General features: G+C 40.7%; 1 protein-coding gene across 2 annotated transcripts in view; it reads right to left on the reverse strand.

The window, feature by feature from the left end:
• The window catches only part of grik2 (glutamate receptor, ionotropic, kainate 2), a 184,411-nt gene that overhangs the window by 119,108 nt on the left and 47,903 nt on the right, over positions 1–17,400 (reverse strand). For both annotated transcript variants that reach the window (XM_058648894.1, XM_058648895.1), the window contains exons 3-4: positions 4,157–4,324; positions 2,980–3,237 (exon numbers count right to left, since the gene is read on the reverse strand). In XM_058648894.1, the coding sequence (XP_058504877.1) occupies positions 2,980–3,237; positions 4,157–4,324 (426 nt within the window). The remainder of the gene's footprint in view (positions 1–2,979; positions 3,238–4,156; positions 4,325–17,400) is intronic.

Below are 17,400 nucleotides of genomic sequence, written 5' to 3' on the forward strand. Positions count from 1 at the left end.
AGAAAACCATCCAACTGATTTGTGATTATGAAACTAGTGAGTCTGATAATTGCTTCAAAATAACTGAAATGGTTGTTGATTATATAAATAGTTCCTGAATAATTATCTGCTATTCAATTAATGAGCTTCTCTTGCCACAGATGTTGTACAATTGGGACTTTTCTTCATAATCTCAGTTTTAAGTTTTACCCAATCAGAAATACAACAGCGGCAGCACCCAGCTGAAGACTGTTTAATTCAGTTACAGTACAGGAAGATATGTATGGACTCCATACTGTGAAGCAGCAGAGAAAAGTAGTTCTGTCCAAGCGGGTGTTTTATTGCACGTAGCCTGTTCTCCCTTATGGCCTAATCAAACTTTGTAGCAGCAGTGGTAGCAGTCCCAGTGTTCCAGGTAGTTGCATGGCTGTTAAAGCTGGCTGGGAGAGATATAACACATGCTGCTGCCATCTCAGTTTTGCCATTATAAAGTTGAGCTGTTAGAGGAGTCCCATTATGGTTATTGATTTGCTTGTTTGCTTCCCGCTTGGTGGAAAAACAGCACAAATAAAGAAGTTGTTTCCTGTTCCCTTTATATACCGTTCCTGAAAGAGTTTGAAGCTGTGAGGTATAGAAGGTGCCCATGAATATTATAAGTTCATATAAATGTTCTGTGGCACATGCATTGCTCAGTGTGTCAGATGATATTTTTCTTGTACCGAAACAAAGGGTTGGAAAGAAAGAAACTGAATCCTGGCTGCACCTTTTCAAGGACTCCAATTAGATCAGATTTCCGTGTTTGCCCTCAACACTATCAGCCCTCACTATCCGGCCACCAGTGCATAGTGACAAAGAACAAGAGAAGCTGTTTGTAGTTCAGGCCAGACTCATTTCCTGTCACTGAGACAATCAAACCACTATTAACCCCATAGTGAACTAGAGATCTCCACATTACACCTTAATTAACAGAGGTGACGGGATCACTGACAGGTGATCCCTCGCTAAAGCCAACTGAATGACCTGCAAGGCTAAAACCAGCACACACACACTACTTCAATTTGTGACTCATTGAAAATATCTGTTTAATGTATATTATTTTATTTGTCAAAGGAACTGGTGTTACCATTTTGTTTTGTTTGTTTTTGTTAACCTTTTCTTTTCTTGTGTGTGTTGGAGCTATAGCAGCTTTCTAATACCAAATCTCTATTTAATGTGTGAGTGGGCTCAGGTGAAAACACAGCAAGAGAAACCTGGGATAATCCACAGTGAGTGAATGGGCAAGTATCTTACCGCCTGCATGCCCAGGTCAGGCACTGCCACCTCACCTGGATTCAACTGCTGTTGTGAATGAAATCCCCCCCAAGCAGTTTCATGCCTGGCAATGCAAACAGCAAAATTCAGGACAATTTTCAGACGGAATTTCCCAAACACTACCCCTGTACCCTGATTTGTTTTTTCTCTTTTCTCCTTATAATTAGTTTGGACACCTTGCTGTTACCTTGACCCTACCACCATAGCTCCATCTATTTTCAACCAATTCAGACACATAATTGGGCAGTAAAATTGTGGTGTGTGGATGCCTTTGAATAGAGAAATGGTCAAAAAAAAAATATTTCTGCAAATGTACTGAATAACTCATAAAATCTATTCAAATCTATTTGTATGCAAACAAAGCTAAAGTTTTTTGAAAATAATTCACTATCGAACTCACAATCAAATAGTGCCAAATTGCGTTAAATAACCTCATTAAGTGGAGTTTGCCCTCTACATTACTGCCAGTTTACACTACGATAAATGCACTCCTTCCTATTGATACTTTGTTTGTGGGCAAGCAATTTTAATCTCCGGTGGAAAGACTGTTAATGTGCAAGTAATGAAGAACACATTATAGGGGGCCATTCGCCAAACACAAATGGAATGAATTACCATCATATTACAAAATAATTGCATGTACTTTAAACAAAACGTTAAGGATTTTGAAATTACATTCAGGTTTTAAGTACATGTGTGTGTGTGTCAGCCCTGTGAACGACTTTCTTCCACTCAGCTCGTGTTAATGAAGCCTCCAGTCGATGGTGATGATGCTCAAGAGAAAAGGAAAAAAAATAGTTCATGAATTACGCACTTTGTAGTGCAACGCACTTGTTTGCTTGTTTGTCTGGCAAATGCAATTAGCACATGTCTCCAATAAGCAGAATTCTTCTAGCCTGAATAATGAAAACACAGAGAACTCACACTATTTTAATCAAAGGTGCGACGGTCCCAGTGTATCTGTTGGGTGCAGCTCTGGGAAGCCTGTCAGCCTGTCTTCAGGCTGGCACACACACTGACCTCTGGCATATGGTACATGTACCCTGCCTGCTGGCTTATTTGTCGCCTGGCGACCTGGACTGCAATAATAGCAAGGTTCGAACAAGGTCTCAGTCCCTGGTAACAAGAATATCGTGTCTACCGCGGCACAACACAAACTCTCCGGCTCTTTAATGAAGTATGGAACATTTATAAATGGAAAAATATTCAGCTGTACCTCGGCAAGAGTCTGTTATTCCACTTTAGTTCAGGTCAAAGATAGGTCATTGCAAAAATGTTGATCTCGTTTCACACACTTTTTTACATGAGAAATGAAAAACTGAAGTGTTATGTTGATTCACCACTTTTAGTTGGATGTGTCATTGTGTCATTTGTCTCATACTTTCCTGTCACAATTTATAGTTGTAATGATTTGGAATATTTGGTCACCAACTAACTTTGTGGTTCAGGTTTGTGACCAAATATTTAGCTTATGATATCCAGCAACAGGTCTTGTTCTTGCTGCTATATGGCCTATGATGTATTTTCTGTATTTTCAGGTCAGTCTTACACACAATGAAAGTATGTTTATGATTTCATTGATTTCTTTTCCCCCCCCCACAAGTTTGAATGTGTCTGATTTAGTCAGGTTGTCACAGCAGCGCACAATTTTGCAATAACATCTACAACAAATAAAATCCAGTGACTTACCTGTGCTGTCATCATAAACCACGGTGACCGTCTTCCACTTGAAGAAGTGGACCAGGTCGAGAATGGCCCGGCTGAGGGAGGAAAAGTCTGGGTAGAGGCTGACGTAGAAGACATCCCTGTTGTCTGATACTTGGTGTTTCCACTTGGTCTGGATGTGTGGCACCCCGAGCGCATTACAAATGGACTGGACCGCATTTGCAGAGGAACTGTGGGCGGGGCCAAAGATGGCTGCCACCCCCAAAGAAAGCTGGTCACAGGCTGAAGACAGAAAACACAACATAGAGATGGTGCCGTGATATGTCTGGTGAAATTCTCTTACTGTCAACAAAGCCAGCGCGACACTACAAATTGATCCTCTGTCTAGCCACATTTTATTTTATTTATTTTTACACCATGGTATTACACAGTCGTTGAGAAATGACAAAAAAAAACACTGAAATAAGCTTTATGAAATTAAAGAAATGAATTGTCCTGCAAAGAGCCCTGACCATAACATAATTCAGCAGCGTAATGAACTAATACTGGAGCTGGAACTTATCAGCCACCATCAGTGATGCTCACTAATTCCCTACTCTTGGCGCTAAATGGCACATATATACTGATTGATGACACAACCAATATTGCATTCTATGTTGCACAATGTGAAGCTATTTAAGCTTGCTTTTATGGAACTGCAGTCACAACACATACATCACATTTTGTGACCATGTTGTTATGCTGCCTTCTTGTCCAGGTCACTCTTTATTAGTTTGCCTCTGTACTTTAATCAACTTATTTGATACGAGAGCGCTGGCTAAATCGGTGAGACAGAATATAATGGCGCATAATTGATAAGAGACTTGAAAAGTCAGTCTGATGCACACACAAAACTGCTAGATTATAACACATTATTGGCCATCTCTGGGGGCCAAACAGGCCCTTGAATAACTGCAGCTGAGTCATTACCTGGAACCAATCAATTCTCTCTCTGTTTACATTTGAAGTGCTCAGCCATTCCTCCCTCGCTTGATTACGATTGTCACAATCTAAGCCACTGCAGCACAGCACGCAGGAAAATACATTTGCAATGCAAAGTGACTCTGGCATACGCATGTGTGCACATACAAATACACGCACACACACAGCATGCAAGACAATGCCAACACCTGAGGCAGATGTGCCTTACAAACATAAATACCTTTCCTGGAGGCCTCAAAGCTGTCATAGATGTTTATCCTTTGGATGTCGTAGGTGAGCGTGGTGTTTGGCAGTAGGGTTCTGTTCCTGTTGATTGTGTTTAAAGCAAATTTAAAGGCTAGTTCCTCAGCACCTGATGGCCCACTTTCAATGGATTCAAATATCCCTCCTGTCAAAGAGAGAGAAAGAGATAAAGGGATTAGTGACAGATCAATTGCTTAATACACAGACGTTTGTATTACACCTGTAATTTGATTCAATCTTTGTAACTCATTGTACTCATTTAGAGCAAAGTAGCTAATTAGGACTGAAACGGGCTTATACGTAAAATGTTTGACAGAAAACAATGAAATAACCTGCTCAATAACAACACTCCTTTGTTTCTTTAGAAATGGAAAATGTGAATGGTTTGTATCGACGTAGCCCTTATCTAGTCCTGATAACAATCAGGACTAGATATCACTAAAAGTGATAAATACGACACCTTTTCCACCAATTCACATTAGATCGCATCATTCACAGGATCAATTTGGGGTTCAGTGTTTTTCCCAGTTAACATTTAACATTTTGTGCGTGACTTTAAATGAACGAAACACATACAGGGACACCGTATACTGTAGGTCATAGAATAGCAGTCAAGAGAACAGAAACAGAGCAAACTGGTATACCTCTAATATCAGGTTTATGATTAAACTATAACCATCATGTTTCTGGTTGTCTAGAACGGTGGTTCCCAAACTTTTTCCTTGAAGCCCCCCTTGCTTGTGTCCAAGATAAACCAGGCCCTCCAACCTGAACCCCTGAAAAATTGGGATTATCTAAATTTAATATGCAGGAATATGATTTGAATAACCTCACAACCTCAGAGCAGACAGAGTTTTGTCATGTCTGGTGCCTCATGGGTCTAGAATACAGTAAAGCAAAACAAACTGAGTGTGATGTTTGATCCAAGTCCCGATAAGACCAACATCAAACCAGTGCTTAAACTGTCAAAGGCAAAGTGATGCAGATTAGATATCTCATACAACATCAGTTCAAAGAAATCTGAACTGCTCCTTTAAAGCCTCGATCAGTCACCATCAAATTTCCCTCATGAAGAAATGAGCCTTGAAGACCTCAGTACTTGCACTTGTGTACATGTACTCAACACCAGTGACTGACAGCTCAGCCGTCGTATTAATTTACTTCCTCATCAAGCGCTTATTAAAAGACAATCAATCTGATAACACTCACAAATAATGGTCTGCTGAGCAAGTAATCTTGTGTTCAGTGTGTGTATATTTAGGTTCGCACAGAACACCAACTTATTGTGCTGTTGGAAGGAACAAAAGTTAACAGTTAAAGATGAACACTGGGCTGTGTGAGCAGAACTTAACCAAACGACATGAGCGAAGCACTGTTCATGATCTGCATCTGTGGCATTAGAAAACAAACAAACATGTACACTAGGAAAATATAGCATTTTCTGAATCACTTTCTACTCCAACACGTCACTCTTTCATCGATCGAAGATGTTCCACATAAGGAAGATGCACCACTCTCAATGGATTTTATCGATCTATTGAGTAAAACATATTTTAAGGTGAATTCTGATGAAGTAAAGGATGTTTGTTGAGGTTCGGGTTAATACACATGAAAGCTTACCTTCTGTTGAAAAACTGATGATTCTATTGATTTAGTTGCTCAATACTCAGGGTACTGTCTGTCCAATCTCGTAAAAACTATTAGAAAGACTTGTTTGGAGGATGAGATGCTGTTTTGTTAAGTATTTGCAAACAGCCCTTTTTTTCTTTTGTGCTAATGAACTGATTTAACTAGAGATAAATGTTTGAGAATATGTTTTTATGGACAACAGTTAGCCATGATGATCACAGTCTATGATCACAAAGCGACATTTCAAGTTTTATGGAATGCTTAATTGTGTAGCCAATGCAATTAAAAAGCATACAGAGGTTTACTCATCTGAATAAGGTGAATAATAATTGTTGGTAGTAAACAACCATACTGATATGCAAAGAGGCAGCACAGACATCTATTTGCAGCCATTTTAAGACTTGGACTTTGTACTGTGGACAAAAATATTAAGGAGTGAGTATTCTCTGGAATTCGCCACAGCAAAATCAGAAAATCAGGAACCTTCAGGTTATGGATTTGTATGATGAACTTTTAAATGTTGAGTGATTTTGTTGCAAAAATGCTTGCGCTAGAGAGCCTGGGCAAATAAAAACAGACGACAGGCAATTATTTATTTACTCCAACATTTTCTACCTCAGTTCCTTGTGCTTATAATGATTAGACCCTGAGAGTTTTATGTCTATCCACGCTTTGGAGGGACTCCAACTTCCAACACTGTGTGCAGAAAACTGCATATGCTCAAGGCTGTAACTGAGCAAGCTTTAATATCCTGACACTGTATATCAATGACCCATTAGCCTCATGATAGGAAAAGCAACCGGATCCAGGGAGAATTCAATTACAATAATGTGTCCAGTATGAAGCACCGTGATGCATTTTCTTCAGAAAGCCTGGGGAGTGTGTTTAAAAGTGCAGCCTTCCAAAGCTACAGCCCTCCAGTGAATACTTCTGACAGCAAGCAGATGAATGGATAGAGAGGAAGCCTGGAGAGTAGGTGGTGGGGGAGGGTCGGGTTCTGAGATCAATGTTCTCTGATTGGCTGGCGAATCAATCAGCGAAGCCCTTGTGGAACACCGGAGAGCAATGGGAAAGGATTTAAGTGTTTTATTTAGGTTAGCCCTATGGCCTGGCACTGCCGGCCCAGTGTCAGTCAGGCAAAGTCCGGACTGCTTGCTTTATTTACTCCATCTACAGGCACTTGAGTGTAGGACCCTCCTCTAGTCTAGACATAATCCATACACACTACTGCACAAGTACTGCGGGTCCTTTCTGTCAAACACAATTACCACAAGAACCTGATTCTGATCAATGCTTCCTTACAGTGTTTTCGCCAGTGGACTCTTTAAATGTGGTGTTTTTTTATAAGGGCATTTATTTAGCCTGTGAGCTGGATCTTCAAGCAAATACCAAGACCTCTGACAGCAGCAGTACCACTGTCAAGAAGTTTCTACTTTCATTAGTATTCATCTCATGGGAGAGCCCTATTTTGCATGTCATAATGAGTTTGAATGAATTAATAAGCATCAGTTAAGCAGGATGTACTATAATTGGAAAGCTGAGTGTTTGGAATGGCTCAGTTCATACACCAGAAATGCTGCTCCCCTGCTGAGAATCTGTGCTTTTCCACTGAAGGAAATGTGGCCTGTAAATATGGAAATGAACAGTACATTTGTGAATTACAAAGGTGAATGTCAAAGTAGATAAGTTTGAATATGAATACCCATAGAGTCTAATGGCGATATTGCTACTTTGCATGGACAGAGATATGAAAGTGAAGCAGAAAAGAGAGCTGGGCACAGAAGGAAAGACAAAATAAATCCTCCAGTTCACTTGTCACCTCGATAAAAGAAAGTGGTTCTTTAAACTGCACAACAGCACCAACTGTGTAAGTCCGCCTTACACTTAAACCTTAAGCCCTCATCAGGGTGACAGACAGATTTCATGGAACAAGAGACCATCGTATTGGCATTTTAACAGTTTACAATGAAGTGCCTTGGAGTTAGTCTTTGACAGCGTTTCAACTCACAATACATTAGCATCTAATGGCAAAAGTGTGCAGGTGTGCAGACTGCAACAAGATCCCACTCGGTCCAACACACCAGACCTTAACACAACCACATTCATGTAATACTGCCAACACCTTTTGTTGTCCAAAAATAGAAATCTCCCCTCAGCCATGTAGTGGTCTGTACCCTTATCTGCAAGTGTGATCAGCTGAGGGCGTCGTGTCATTTGGCTTTCACTTTATCCATAACTGGTTAAAGCTAAAATACACAGCAGAAGGAGGAGAGTCTCCCTCTCGAGACCATGTTGGCAAAGAAATGTGTAAACCCAACTGGCTCTGCACTAAAGACATTTACTCAATCATTGCCCTGTCAAACAGATGGGAGGTTGAACTATGCTTGTTCAAGGAGTCTGTACTCCTGCTTCCTGGGGACATACAAATGCCCTATTTAGGTCTTTTCAACAGAACAAACTGGAGTGTTTTCTTGACTGACACCTTTTTCATCCTACCAGTCAGTCAAAATGATACCACTTCATTCAATTCTTGGTCCAACTATTTATTTTTCGAAAGAAATTCTGCAATATATGTTCCATCCTTTATTTCTCATTCCGCAAAATGTCAAAGCAGACAGATGATGAGGTTATAAAAATCCATTATCTACATAGAATTCCGTGTCATTAATGAGCACTTTAAAAGAGTATTAATTATATACTCTCACACATGCATATGCGAGATATAAACCCTCTAAGCAAGCAGTCCTTTAAAAGTAAACTGCCTCTACAAGAGCCAGAGAGAAATCCATCAGGACTTCATCAATCTGATCAAATGACAGTGGACACACAGTGGCCACAGCACTCTCGGCCATCACCAACAGGCCAAGTATCCAAGCATTAAACATAAACAATCAAAATGTTGCCTCAGGGATTGATCAGAGAGAGTACTTAAGCGATAAGCCACTTAGGGTTGAGCATCTCAGCAATTCTGAAGAGGCTAAGAGGTGTTGTTAGGCATGAGGCCAGGTGGAGGAAAACATTCTTGGCTGCTTAATAATCACTATAAACTACAGCCCACGAGTAAGTTATGCCCGTTATAAAACGCACACGACTGTACACTGACACGCAGATGGACACAAGTGATCAGACAGCTCACTCCATTAGTCAAAAACGAGGTGAAACAATTTGGCTTTGTTTTTATTATTAAGTAAGTGTTACATGTGGCTGAAGTGTCATCAGCAGCTTTTTTACATTACGCACAGACCAGGTTTATTTGTGAGCAGGTAACCTAGTTTTGTCCATTTGCTGTTCCCAGCTAATTTTTACAGCAAGCCATGCAGTTTTCTTTAGACAAAAAAAAAACAAACTAAGGGGCGATATGAAGCGATAATGAATACACTTCACATACACACAAAACAACCAGAGACAGGAATCTGCTGCAAGTAGCACAAATGTTTCCAGAGATGGTGGTGAACCCAGGTGGGACACATTGGTCAGAGCTTTGTGACTTTGGATATTGAATTTTGCAACATCACTAATAAGTTGACAACTCCATTAACTTCAAAAGGGGCCTTGTGTAGTGGTCAGGTTCATGACTCTGTTTACCCTGGAAATGGTGTTTAAATTGTTTTCCTTGTGCTCACTCAGCCACCGTGCACTTATGCTTATGAGGGATTGACTAGATAGATTCAAGGACCAATCACAGATGTGCCTCATGAGAACCTGTGGTTATGAATGTGGTTAGGTTCAGGCACAAAAATGTGTTTTTTCCTCAAAACATCAACATCCTCTACATAAACAAAGGCCCGGCCGTAGCATTGAAGGTTAAAACACATTGCGTGTCCTCATAGAGGAATACACTGTGATGTACAATGGTTAATCTCAAGCTGGTCTGTTACTTGGAAGATGTCATGCTGTCACTCATTCTGTCACATTCCATCACAGACCCCTTCATTTTGTCCCAAATGTGTAAAACTTTGTCACCATTGGGATACGATGTGCTATATAACACATTTATTACCAAAATCTAATCGCATGAGACTGTGTAACTGTGTGGTGACTGACCTGACTTGCACTCTCTATCGTGAAGATTAAAAATGGAAATAGATTTTCCTTTTTTTGTCTACCAATCTACATTTTTAATGGAAATTTACTCAAGATCAAACACTCTCAAATACTAAATAGTACTGAGACCATTTGCTGGGGATAATTCAAACAGACTGAAATTAATGGGACTGCTCTGAATATCATGCTCACACTACATTGCAAAGACAACATGTCAAACCAATCCTAGTGTAAGAAGTATATATGTATAAATATATATGTATATATATATATAGATATATATACACATATATATATATACATATATATATATATATATATATATATATATATGTATATATATATATACATATAATGCCATATCTTTGAAAAGGCTACAGACTGGCCTATCCTCATCGTCTCAGCAGGTCACGGCAACCACCAGGCATCATCGATCTCAATTTTTTCCCTCTCTCGCGCAAAAAAGACAGAAATTAATAGTAAATCCTGCTTCAGCTCATTATTTCTGTTCGGTGAAAATTATTTATGACGAAAAATATGTTGGCTTCCCTCTGCACTTCAGCCTATCCTCAGCCTTCAGTCTGCCTCCGTTGTTGACAGTTTGATGGTGATCAGTGTCAGGATATGAACGCTGCAGAACAGGAAGCGTAGCATGACGAGCTCCGAGAGCATGTTCCATCTTTATCACAGTTGACACTCTGCTGCTGCAGTGGACAGGGTTTGTAGGGAGGGGAGGAGACCAGATGGATGCATGCGGCAGAAATGTGGGGTATATGAATGTGAAAAGAATACAGCAATGTCGGGAACAATTGTGTAAGGGGGTGGGGTAGTAATTTGGAGAAGAAAAAAGGATGTGTGGTGTACAAGCTCTGAATGACGGAGCACAAATGGATAGAAGATTCTGGTTAAATAGCACTTTGTCTTTAGCCAAGCAGCTGCACTGCACATGAGGGCCACTTAAGACCTCACTGTATTCTGAACAGAGTGCAACACCATCTGCTGTACAAAGGTGAGACAGTAATCATGGAGTTAACACTTTGGCTGTAGTTGCTAGTTACCGGACCCTAATGGATCATCTAAAGACAGGCCGATCTAACTTTCACCAAATAGGCCCTCTAGTATAATGTAAAATACAATGCCCTGCCTTTGTCTTGTTTACTGGTAGGGATTTATTTTACAAGCACTAATGACAAGGTTGGATTACATACTGCAGTGTCTTCATAGACTCGCCCCAGGTCAGACAGGTGATCATCTTCCTGCCAAAGTCAACACATTTAACCCTGACTGATAAATAATGCTGCGGTCTTTTACAACCTGCATCAAAGAAGGCAGAGTTCCAGCATTGTGAAGGATTATGGCATCATGAGGCTGTTGTCAAACTAAGACAGAACGTGTCCCAGTGCCAAGTCGCTGTACCTACAGTGGGAAACATCCCTGTACAGTCGGAGGAGCTTTTTACTTGGTAACTCAATCAGCTGAAAACCCGTGACATGGTGGTGGTTTCTTTAAAACATGTGCAGTATACATGATACTGTAAACATACATTGGTTCCACCTCCCTCCCTCCATGACCCAAGTGGTATGGATGAGTCATACAGACACAGCTGAAGATACTGAATGTGATACCCATATTAAAACTCTTTATGTGTATACTTAATATTTTTATATAAGATCCCTACTGCTTACAAATAGTTGGTTTAAGGATGAGCAGGGAAGGAAAATCTCATTTATTATGTTGGTCCTAAGATTGGACAGGGTTGTGACCTATAAGGCCTCCAAGCCATGGACTTTGATTCTGTTGAAGGTTTCTTCATATTAACATAAAGTGTTTGCTTGTGTGATTCCTACATTTTTGACCTAATGATACAGAGTTCTTTGAGATAATGAAATAAACATAATTGTACAAATCGTATATGCTCATTTTAATTTGCTTCATGGAAAGATGTCATTCCTTTTCAGTTATGTGTTTGTGCAGAGCTAGAAGCTATTTCTTTTTTTAAAAAAAATGATCTAGAGCACAAAGCTTTGTGTACCTTAGGGAGCCGTCTGCAGCACTTTGTCTAAGGTCTAAAAGGAAGACGCCTTCACACAGTAAACCCCATGAAAATTGCAACAAAGTTGTTTATTTATTCTATCACTTGCCCTTTATTCAGCTCTCACCTACTTCTGTTACCTTTTCCCTGTACCTTGTTTTTCATCTTTCCACAACCACTCATCCTTATCTGTCCTATTTTCATCCGACATCATGCAAACACAGATTACTGCGAGAGATACATGTATGTAAAATGTAGTTTTCCTCTCTTTCTCATAATAGAAAATCTGAGGAATGCTCCACTCTGCACTTTCACAAATGTCAGAGCTTCCCAGCCATTGTCAAGCATTCGCAGAGATACAAAATGTCAGCCTCTCTCCTCAGTCACAGCCTTTGTGAACTACTCACATCTGGAAATGTCAATGAGCAAAACCACAATAGGAGGGAGCATATTCTTGGATGGAACAAGGCACAGCGCACTCCAATCCACTACAAAGATGTACTGTAGAGAACTGCTGAGACTTGGTCACCCAACACCGAGAAACTCATCCATTCTGTTGCCACAAACCTGTGACCCTTATCAGCACCTATACAAGGTAAAAGTCAAAGCCATTTATATAGCAAATGAATGAGGAAATAGATAAAGCACAATAAGTGACACGTATGCTACAATCAATACAGCTGAATTTATTGAGTCGCAGTGAACAAAGGAGACATTGGATTCATCTCCCCTCAGAGACACTGTAAATCAAGTTCCAAGATGGACTTCAAGACTCCCCTTACAAATAAAAAGGTTTTTATTTGCCAAAATTGCTTCTATTTCATATTCCCCTCAAGCTTTTATGAGATTGTTGTTGATACGAATAACTGTCACATCTTGTTAGCAGTAAGAATTATTAAAAAAAAATGAACACAGCACTAATGTGCAGAGCCGTTTGCAGCAGGGTAGGCAAAACAAGCAGTTGAACAGCCGCAGTGAACTACAGAGAACTACGCAACGTCAAGATACCACCTAAAGGGGGCCCCCACTAGTAGTCTGTATATGAGGTCAATGTTGGGGGGGTGCGACAATTCAAAGAAGGCCCACAGTGTTTCTCTTTGCCGAGGCCCCCCGAGAGACACATCTCTGCTAATATGAAGGCTGATGTCACAACAAATGCAGAGCAGGATGTTGTTAGTTTCTTCAAGTTTAACTATAGAGTAGTTATTCTATCCCTCCATTGTATCATGTTTCAATACTGGAGCTTCCACTTGTTTAAAGCACAGTCAGAGGGCACAGCTTTTCTCCACTTTCCCCTCATATAGACAGTTGACTAATTCCCTGTGTGCCGAGATGGGCTTTTAGCCCATCACTCAGGAAGAAGAAACAGATTGCTAATAGCACAGAGACTAAATCTTATTATTTCTTCCTCTTTTATCTCTCCCTCTGTGGATCTATTTGCTTAACAATGGTAACAATCCCTGCAGCTTAACTCACCCAGGCTTGGACCAATACTCTGAACAGCATGTTTGCTCCCGTTCTTTCTAATGAGTGCCTTTGGTTTTGAACTTAGCTGAGGCATATTGATTTTCCGTGCTCAAACGACTGTGTGATATTATCTTGAATGAGGGGGAAAAAATGAAAGAGATGAGGGCCTAGGGCACATTTCTCCTGAGGCAATTTTCTCCTGGCGCTCCAGCGTGCTGCCCCATGACCCCTCCATTGTGATGTAATCCCAGTCCGTTTAAAGGATCAGCCAGGTCTCTGACGAGATATGAACTCGTCTCAACAGACTCATTGATTTAGCAGAGGAGGAAACGTCAGCCAGTGATTGCGCATGTACACAAACAAAAAACGTTCTTCCCTGTCCATGATTCAGATTAATTAAGGTATACAATTCCTGATGGCTCTGTGGCGGAAGTGTCTATAAAACCTTCCAGACATAATGGGATCAATAGAGGATCTTTAATGCCATGAGTAGAGGTTCCTCAGGTCACAAGACTTAGTGTCATCCCTACTGTCCTTTCTGCTGGCTTCAATTTAAATGCTCTCCGTTGCACTACGGATGATTTAAGCAGCAGATATGAAATTTAAGGTGCGAGTAGCCACTTGCTCATTCCAATATCCTTACCTCTCATGGCCAACGAAGATTTAGTGTTTACAGAATCTGTCAATATGCTGTTGAGCACAGTCCTACTCGAGGTACACGGCAAAAGTGAAACATCAATGGCGCGTAACCCCTGCTGAAGAATCCATCCACTAGATCAAGCCAGCATTTATTAGGGCCATCTCTGTTCATGCTCTCAGCTCATCCTGTCATCAGTACAGCTCTGAGAAGCCACAAGGACAGACGCCAGACTCTCTCACAGTCTGGGTAAACACTTACAGAAAGAGTAGCACCAACAGATGAGTGCTATGTCAAATGTAAAAACGTTTTGTTTTATTGCTTTTTTATTTTTTTTTACTTTGGCCAAATGGAAAACATCCATTGTACAAGAAGTTAAAGCCATAATTCAAACCATTACTTCTTTAAAGATTTCCTGTCTTGGTTTGTTAACTGCTACTTTGAAGCCAAGTTTCCCAGCAGTTTTTCAAATACCATCTTTTCTTTTCTGTTTTTCAAAGAAATGAAGGTTTGTCTGGGACAAAGCTCATGAATTAATAAAGACAGAGCACAGTGTGGTCAGAATATACAATTTTCTGCATGATTTCAAAGGAGAGAATGCAACTCTTGCACCCATATGTTCATGTTGTAATTCCCTCAATGCTTCCAGTGCCCAAATGAATTGGCTGGATAGTAAAAAGTGGGAGAAGCCCACTCCCTGTAGACCACAAAAAGGAATCCCCCTTTTGTTTATCATCCAGAGAACAATTATATGTAGATGTATTCATTCCAATGAGCCAAAACCTATTTATTATTATTTAATTATTTTATTTTAATTTATTTTTTAAAACATGGGGGGAGGGGAGTAGAACTGAACCTTAGCCCTTTCATATGACACAGCATGACTTTTCATTATCTGCGTCCTCTATGCAACGGAGGAACAAGTTTTACAGATAATGAGAAAACAAAATGGAGAGCAAATCAAATGTAGAGAAATTGTATTTGCTGCAGGGAGAGAACAGTGCTGTCAAGTGTGCACTGAATTATAACCTCAAGACGAGATAATTCAGATTGTGGGAGAGCCCGGCGTGGCACGCTGATAACACAGAGAATGGGATGCCAGGCAGATCTCCTCACAGCTACATCTTTCATCTACAGTTGCTCTCACCGCCACAATACAGCTATATTCAGCAAGGATGTGCGTGTGTATTTGAATGTGTTATCTCTTTAGGACCATTTCAGGCAGGAACCAGTAGTCCTCATGGGGACCAAAACCTGGTGTTTGCAAAACAAAGTTGTTAAAAATGAAGATACTTCAAAATGTTTTTCACCTCACTCAGAACCAAAGGGCTTATCACCCATTTTGGGGCATACAGGTGTTCTGTAATACCTCATGCTGATACATTTGTCATTATCTCTTTGGCAAAGGAAAATTCAACAGTTGGACATAAATATTGCAGTGATAAGCTGACCTGGCACCGTCTGACTTTGATCTTTTCCCTTTTCCCTTATTCCCAGGGTTTTTACACTGGACCAGGTACCAGCATTGCAAAGGCATTCCAGTTATATCAGTTATCATCTTGTCTTCTCGTGTTTGAGTAAAGCCATCACATCACACAGACAGATATACCGTATGTTTGAGAGCACACCTCAGTACTTCAACAGAAAGATAAGCCCAGTGGTGTCTGAAAGGGCCTGTGTTCAGGGCTAGAAGTCAGTGTCTTTCTACAAGAAGGCATTGACTGGCCTGTTGTGTTTATTGAACTGAGGATCTTATCAGTTATTGGACAGTCTCTCTTAACCCTGACACCTCTGAGCATCCGCCATGTGCACATATCGTTTATCCCACTGTTGTGCACGTCTTCACTAAGTACCAGCACAATGAAATCATCATGTTTCAGTGCACTTCCCATTAAGTGAGCAGCTCTCTTTGCTCCTCAGATGCCTCGCCTTTATAGTCTCAGTTTCCCCTGTAATGAAATCACACTGCAGACTCAAGGTCACACCTCTGTCGGCTTCTTGGAATTTTTACCGATTGTCTATCAAAGGCAGAGGGCAGGCTGACTGCTCATCTACTACATTCCAACAGGTTCTCTGGGAATTGGGGAGACAGGACTAAAGGCTGATGGATAGATGATGGATGCAGCGGAAAGATAAAACATTTGATCTTGCACTCGAAACCAAGCAGAGCAAGACTTTACAAAACACTCCAGTTTCCGATCTGTTGCTGTTGTGGCTAAGGTTGGTATTACGCATAAAAAAAGAGAGGAAAAGCAAGGATAGGTCAGTGAGTCACATTGTACAACTACTAAATACAGTATATAATACTACAATTTATAAATAATCTCTAATTACCAAATGTTGTACAATGCACATTGTTCTACGAAAACTGTAACTAGAATGTCCGTTTACAGTTTAATTATACTAAATACACATTTAATCAAAATTGTATTTCATAATATTATGAAATATCATCTTAATTGTTTAAATTATTAAACAGAAATCATGACTGAAGCAAAGTTGCTCACAGTCCCAGATACTTTTAACTCGTTCCTAGAGATATTACAGCCACCACCTTCATATACAGTATCAGCTCCATGTGTTTCTTCACTCGGACACCAGGAAATACTGTTTTTCTGAGAGGATGATAAAATTCTCATTTCATTGGCTCAGTGAACAGTTTTTAAGCCGGTTGCTGGGCAGCAGGGTGCACGAACAGCTCTTCTGCCCGCACACAATACAATCTACAGGTGATTTGTTTCAGTCCTGTAGCCATGCCATTATTCACACCACTCTTATCTCCACCTTTCCGCTCTCTCTGCTGGCTCTTTATTTTCCTACACTCCCACTTCGCTCCTTTGGAGCTCAGCGGTTGGCTGCATTGTGTGTATAGAGGAGAGAGGGGGGGGGCATGCATGTATGTAAGTATGAGTCATGCCATCCATTTGGTCCAAATAATACATTAAGAGACATTCCAAAACTGAATCACAGCAGGTGGAAAACGGCTCTCCCTCTGGGCAGGCTAAGGCATCTGTTATGACAAGCAAACCAAATCCAGCTTTCCCTGGATGAATCAGGAGTCACCTCCAGTCACATACGCTGAAATACCCTCCCCTCCATCTCTGACATCTCCTTCTTGGTTCTTCCTCTCCTGACACCTCCAACCCTTTTACCCCCCCCCCCCCCCCCCCCCCCCCCCCTTCATTTCCACCATCTCTCCATCGCTGTCACATTCCATATTTCATCTTGCCATTTCCATCTTCAAAACACAGCTCCAAAGAGGGGAGAAAAGTGGAAAAAAGTTGAGTGGAGTGTGGTGTGTATGTGCGTGTCCTAAAGGAAAGAAAGAGTAAAGCCATCAGATTGCGCCTCAGGCGTAAATATGTTGAGATAATGGATTTCATTTGGAGATATTGTGATGAGGCCCTTGAAG

This window comes from Solea solea, chromosome 13 (genome assembly GCF_958295425.1).
Source record: "Solea solea chromosome 13, fSolSol10.1, whole genome shotgun sequence".
NCBI classification, from domain to species: Eukaryota; Metazoa; Chordata; class Actinopteri; order Pleuronectiformes; family Soleidae; genus Solea; species Solea solea.